Here is a 6,147-nt window from a genome sequence, read left to right on the forward strand (position 1 = left end):
TTCAAGATAAGATAATAAATTATTTTAAGATAAAAAAAAATCGTATCAATTTCGCGAAATAATTGAGAATTAACGCACAATTTCTCTATTACCCTGTATCACTTCTGTTCTATAGCAATTAATAGCGAACCGCAAACCCCCGCTCAAAACATCGACTACAATTTTGCCAGAGAAGAGCTCATGCTTAACGAATTGTCCAACGATCCAATCCAGAGAGCTATAGCAAGACTGGAGAAACAGCATGAGGAAGATAAGCAGGTATATATGTTCTGCGTTATTTTTGAACAAGCATCGTAATACGTGTCAACACTTTCGTATTGTACTCATTACGCATGTCTCTCAAAGGTTGCACTCGAGAAGCAGAGGCTAGAGTATGAACGACAATTTCAACAATTACGCAATATATTATCTCCCTCTACGCCGTATTCGCCTTACGTACCGTATGATCCTCTGAGAGGTAGTCAAAGTGGAAAACTTCCAGCTTGCACACCAACGACGCAAATGCGCGTTGAAAAGTGGGCTCAGGAACGAGACGAGATGTTCAAGCGGAGTTTGGGTCAATTGAAGACAGATATTTTAAAGGCTAATGCATTGGTACAAGAGGCTAATGTCTTAGCTGAGGAGATGGGCAAACAGACAAAATTTAGCGTCACTCTACAGATTCCTCCGAATAATCTAAGTCCGAATAGAAAGGTACAGCAATACACAGAGAAAGATTGTATATCGTTTTTACATCATATCTTTGTCATGTTTCACGTGAAATGTTTTCGAACTTGTCTTTAAATTTATCTGATTTCTCTAATAATTATAATCGTATAACGTATAATTAGTCACTTATTATATTGTACATAAAAGTTTCTTGTTTTCTTTTTTTTCTTGTCGATCCACCCTATTATTTGCATTTTTTTTTTTCAATTAATATATCAATTGTATATTATATTTATCCTAATTTTTACTTTTCCTTTATATTTTGTTTTATTCTTTGTTTAATTTGTATGTTTTTTTTTCTCTTATTTCTTCACACTCTTCGATATGTAGAGTGTATTCTTTCAGCGGGGCGCGTTTGTCAGTGAGCCCGCAATTTTAGTGAAAAGGACGAATATGGGAAGTCAAGTTTGGTCCATGGAAAAGTTAGAAAATAAATTAGTCGATATGCGAGACATGTACGAGGAAAGAAAAGATCCTCACAATTGTCAACGATTACCTGCGATTAAGGTATATACTTTTGTCTCTTAAATATTTCCTTAACAACGTGTACGAAATAATTTTTTCTCACAGGACGAAGTACCAGGGAAGACACAAGATCCGTTTTACGAATCCCAAGAAAATCACAATCTTATCGGAGTTGCAAATATTTTCTTAGAAGTGTTATTCCACGACGTACGATTAGATTATCATACTCCGATTATTAGTCAACAAGGAGAAGTCGCTGGTCGACTGCAGGTCGAAATAAGTCGTATATCCGGCCAATTTCCTCAAGATCGGATTTGCGAGGCTGCTTCGGAATCTTCCGCGGATTCGACATCCTCCGAAGCGGAGGATTATTCCGGAGGGTCTAGCCATATTACTTGTCGCGTAACGATAAAGCAAGCCACCGGATTGCCACTCTCGTTAAGTCATTTTGTGTTTTGTCAATACATGTTTTGGAATCATCCAGAACCGATAGTGGTTCCGCCAATGATAAACGCGGAGCTACCCAACTCGAATTGCATCACTGGACAGAGAGATTCCTTGACATTTAAGTTTGACGATACAAAAGATTTCACTATACCCATTACGGAGGAGTTTATGGAACATGCCGCTGGTAGGAATTTATTATACTTTTATTTATGTGCGTTATTTTTTTAATGAATAGCGATAGATAATAATACATCGCTTGTATTATTAATTATATTATTCAGCTTTATCATATTTTTTTTCTTACTTGTAGAAGGAGCGTTGAGTATAGAAGTATGGGGCCATCGCAGCGCAGGTTTCTCACGTAGTAAACCTGGATGGGAAGTGGAACAACAACAATTGGCAAAAGCTAGATCGCTCGCTGACCGTTGGTCTGAATTAACGCGAAAAATTGAATTGTGGGTGGAGATACAAGAGCTCAACGAGCAGGGAGAATACGCGCCCGTTGAAGTTGCAGTGAAGCAAGACACGTGTACAGGTGAGGATAATTGTATAATGTTACTTATTCCTTAAAAAAAAAAGCACACACACGCACACGCTCTTAATTATTTATTTTCAAGTAGTTTTATCTTTTCATTTCTTTTTTAGGTGGTATTTATCAACTTCGGCAAGGCCAACAACGTCGAATACAAGTTCGAGTGAAACCAGTACAAAATTCCGGCACCTTACCGATTATCTGTCAATCGATATTAAGCATAGCCGTTGGAAGTGTTTCAGTACGAAATCGATTGCAAATGCCATTGGATAGTTATCAAGATGAGGACTTGAGTATATTGAGAGATAAATGGAGCGATGCTCTAATGAGAAGACGACAATACCTTGATCAACAAATTCAGAAACTCATTAATAAGCAAGGTATTATACAACTTAGGAAATTATCTCAGAGCCAGAAACATGATCTATTAATATTCTATATTCTTATTCATTCGTCATTTTGTTTCTTCTCTGTATATTCTTACATCTATTTGCTCTACAGACAAAACGGAACAAGACATGGAACGGGAACAAAGTCTTGTGGATCAGTGGGTCAGCCTCACAGAGGAACGGAACGCCGTTCTGGTTCCTGCGGCGGGTTCAGGCATTCCCGGTGCTCCTGCCGATTGGACTCCTCCTGCAGGGATGGAGCCGCATATTCCTGTATTATTTCTTGATCTCAATGGTATTGTAATAAATTTTCAGTTTTTTTTCAATATATTATCAATGTGTATGCATTCTGTCTCACTTATTAACTGTGTTTACTTTAACTAAATATTATATACAGCCGATGATCTCTCAACGCATCAGTCGGGAGAAGAAGTATCAGTGACAGGATTAAATTCAATCCTACCTAAGGAACATGGAAATAAATTCTACAATCTGCCTATTATTCGACATTTAGAGAAAGACGTATGTGCCATTGCCGCTTGGGATTCTAGTATACATGATAACGTACATCTCAATAGAGTGACCGATGGTAATTATTCTTTACGTTTTATCAAGCAAGTAGCGGTCTATAGTATTAGAGTAACACGCGCAGTAATACGCGTGCTCGGTTTTAGCAAACGAAAGAGTGTTTCTAATCTTGAAGACTACCGTTCGCCTATCACATCCAGCACCAATGGACCTTGTGTTGCGTAAAAGATTAGCTTTAAATATATACAAGAGACAGAGCATTACAGATAGAATTTTCAAGAGAATTACTCGAACTGATTGCTTGGCGCAAACCGGTGTTACTTACGAGGTAGTTTCAAACATTCCGAAGGCGAGCGAAGAGCTCGAAGATCGCGAGAGCTTGGCGCAGATTGCTGCTAGCGGGGAAGATAATAGTTTATGCGACGGAGAAACTTACATAGGTAAATTACTCACGAATTATTCACGATTATCTCGAAAGTGCATTATCAATCAGTTTAATTCATTTTTTATCATTTGCATAGAAAAATATACTCGTGGTGTATCCGCCGTCGAAAGTATATTAACGTTAGACCGATTACGACAAAGTGTCGCTATAAAAGAATTGTTACAAGCACACGGACAACCACTGATGCGCAAGACTGCAAGTGTTCCAAACTTCTCTCAGGTATTATTATCTTTTTGCAATAGCAGAAAATCTTGGACAGAAAAGTGCTTTTGCTTTTCACTTAATTTTATATATTGTACATATATAAATTTGTGTCTGCGACGTATCGATCGCGCACCATCTCTCATGTAGGTAGCGAGCAGGTTAAACTGAGCAGAAAGCCGCTCTTTACCATTTTGTAATTCTCGCAATAATTAACGAAAAATTAATTTATCAAGATCTATGTATTAGCGTGCGCGCACGTACGATTTGGCGAGACAAGAGACAGCCCCCCAGCTCTTACGTGTACGATTCATTTGAGAGCAGCACGACAGCAGTGAGAGGGAAGCTCTAGAAAAAATAATAACTATGTACGAACGGCACATTGTTTTTTTCATGTTTCTCGGCTAGCAATGCCTAGCGATCGTAATCCGGTGGACCGTCTCTTGTCGTCAAATCGCGCAGATTCGCAGATCTTCGCCGATCTTCACAAATTAATTTCTCGCACAAACTAATTTCTCTTATTGCAAAAATTGCAAAATGGTACAAGACTTTTCTACTTAGTGTAACCTGCTCTACTTACTCACGAGAGGTGGTGCGATCCGGACACTCTGTAATTTGTTTATCTGTTTATTTATGAATTTTTGTTGTATTAATATTATTGCATCTTTGAAAGTTTTCTTTTTCTACTTTATCATGACAATCAAGACAATTTATCTTTACATCAAGTTCCTTCATTTAAACTTAAAAATTTTAATATAAAGCTTTATTTCAATTCCAAAAGTATTCCTTTTCCATTATAATGCAATTTTTATTCGCACTTTTCATTCAATAAAATCAGTATTAGAATATAGTTCGCAAATTCATAATTCGGTTTTTACAGATTATGAGATTCGATATGTCAATGGATTCATTGAATGTTACTCGTTCGGAAAGTGTGACAGATCTCAATATGGAAAATGGTCTTCCGCATCCGCGACGTGCATCTATAGGTCACGCAAGAAATGACGAAAACTTTATATCTGTACCGCCAAAGCCATTTGGAATCGGTAAGCATATTCTTTCTATTCAGAATATTAGTGCGCAAAGAACACATAATTATAGACGTATATTCTATGATTTCTTAATTTTATGTATATATGTGTATATACATATGTACTGTGTATACATATGCGTATACTATATGTATATTGTATATGTATGTGTATATATACATACATACATATGTAATGCGCGCGCGCGCCCACACACACACACACACACACACACACACACACACACACACACACACACACAGTTACTGCAGCAAGTAGAAATATAAAACGGTTTTTCGTAATTTGTACAAAAGGTTACAAATCGTAAAACAAGATTATTATTTATGAAATCATAGAAGGTAAAAATCATGTAAGCAGCGTGCTATACAAGCTCCCTTCTTTCATATAGACGTACCATCATTCATACAATCATTCATAATCGTTCGTAATAATCCATTTCACGTCAAGCATGAGATATATTCTCAAGATATGCTACATTTAATATAATAAGAGAAATATTTCGAAAATAATCTCTGTTGAATTTTTTTAATGGCTTGATAGAAAATCGATAATTTTTAACCAAATTTTCTTTTGAATTTCGACTACTTACATGCAAACTCGTCGTATATTGAATGCAGTATTTAGTTCGCTTAAGTCACTATTAAATTCTTAAATTAATGGCTTTATTCAATTTAATAGCATCGTGTTTAGGGATTTTAGTCTTTAGTCTTAATTTTTTTATTTCAATTAGAGCCACAGTTATTCTCCACCGCCTTAATCTGCTTCATCGAGATTTATTCAATGAAAAATCAACACTTTGTTTCTAAAATGTGGCTTATGCAGTGTTTTCGATATTTCACTTTGGCTACGATCACTTTACATTCCACCCTAGTTTTGATCGTCCTAAGCTCCTTAGTTATTCTTCGTTCGGTATAGAATCTGTTAATTTTGAGTAATAAAAATACGTTTGGTCTGTTTCTTTTTAAATGAAATTCATATCATCCATCATTAGTATATGTAGGTACCCTTTACATATGTCTACGACATTTTCTCTTCTCTTGGCTATAGGTTGTAAAACTTGACAAAACGAATACAAATGTATTGTGCTGAGTGTATTAAAGACTAATGACACTACGAGAAAGGGTACAAATTTCTGTTCTTATCAGATCTAGATAATTGATCTAATTGATTTAATCACTTGAGAATATTTGAAAATTTCAATTTTATTTTAGTAATATATATAATTATAGTATACGATTGTACGTTATGAATCTCTTATATTATTATGATTCCAGCTTCTCTCTGTCATATTGTTATCAATTGTCATCAAGTTCAACTATGTTCAACTTGACGAGTCAATATAATAAGAATTTTAGTGCGAATTTTCGTATTCCCCCCCCC

The 6,147-nt window shown here is 36.0% G+C and overlaps 1 protein-coding gene across 1 annotated transcript in view; it reads left to right on the plus strand.

Annotated features, from left to right (window-relative positions):
• LOC105449946 (kinesin-like protein KIF13B) overlaps positions 1 to 6,147 on the plus strand; it is a 30,568-nt gene that overhangs the window by 18,436 nt on the left and 5,985 nt on the right. The window contains 10 exon segments of the mRNA XM_011689434.1: positions 116 to 258; positions 346 to 693; positions 1,054 to 1,804; positions 1,931 to 2,155; positions 2,266 to 2,532; positions 2,654 to 2,836; positions 2,939 to 3,130; positions 3,216 to 3,509; positions 3,591 to 3,733; positions 4,596 to 4,761. Of these exon segments, the coding sequence (XP_011687736.1) occupies positions 116 to 258; positions 346 to 693; positions 1,054 to 1,804; positions 1,931 to 2,155; positions 2,266 to 2,532; positions 2,654 to 2,836; positions 2,939 to 3,130; positions 3,216 to 3,509; positions 3,591 to 3,733; positions 4,596 to 4,761 (2,712 nt within the window).

The sequence above is a fragment of the Wasmannia auropunctata genome, unplaced genomic scaffold (assembly GCF_000956235.1).
Source record: "Wasmannia auropunctata unplaced genomic scaffold, wasmannia.A_1.0 LD336111.1, whole genome shotgun sequence".
NCBI classification, from domain to species: domain Eukaryota; kingdom Metazoa; phylum Arthropoda; class Insecta; order Hymenoptera; family Formicidae; genus Wasmannia; species Wasmannia auropunctata.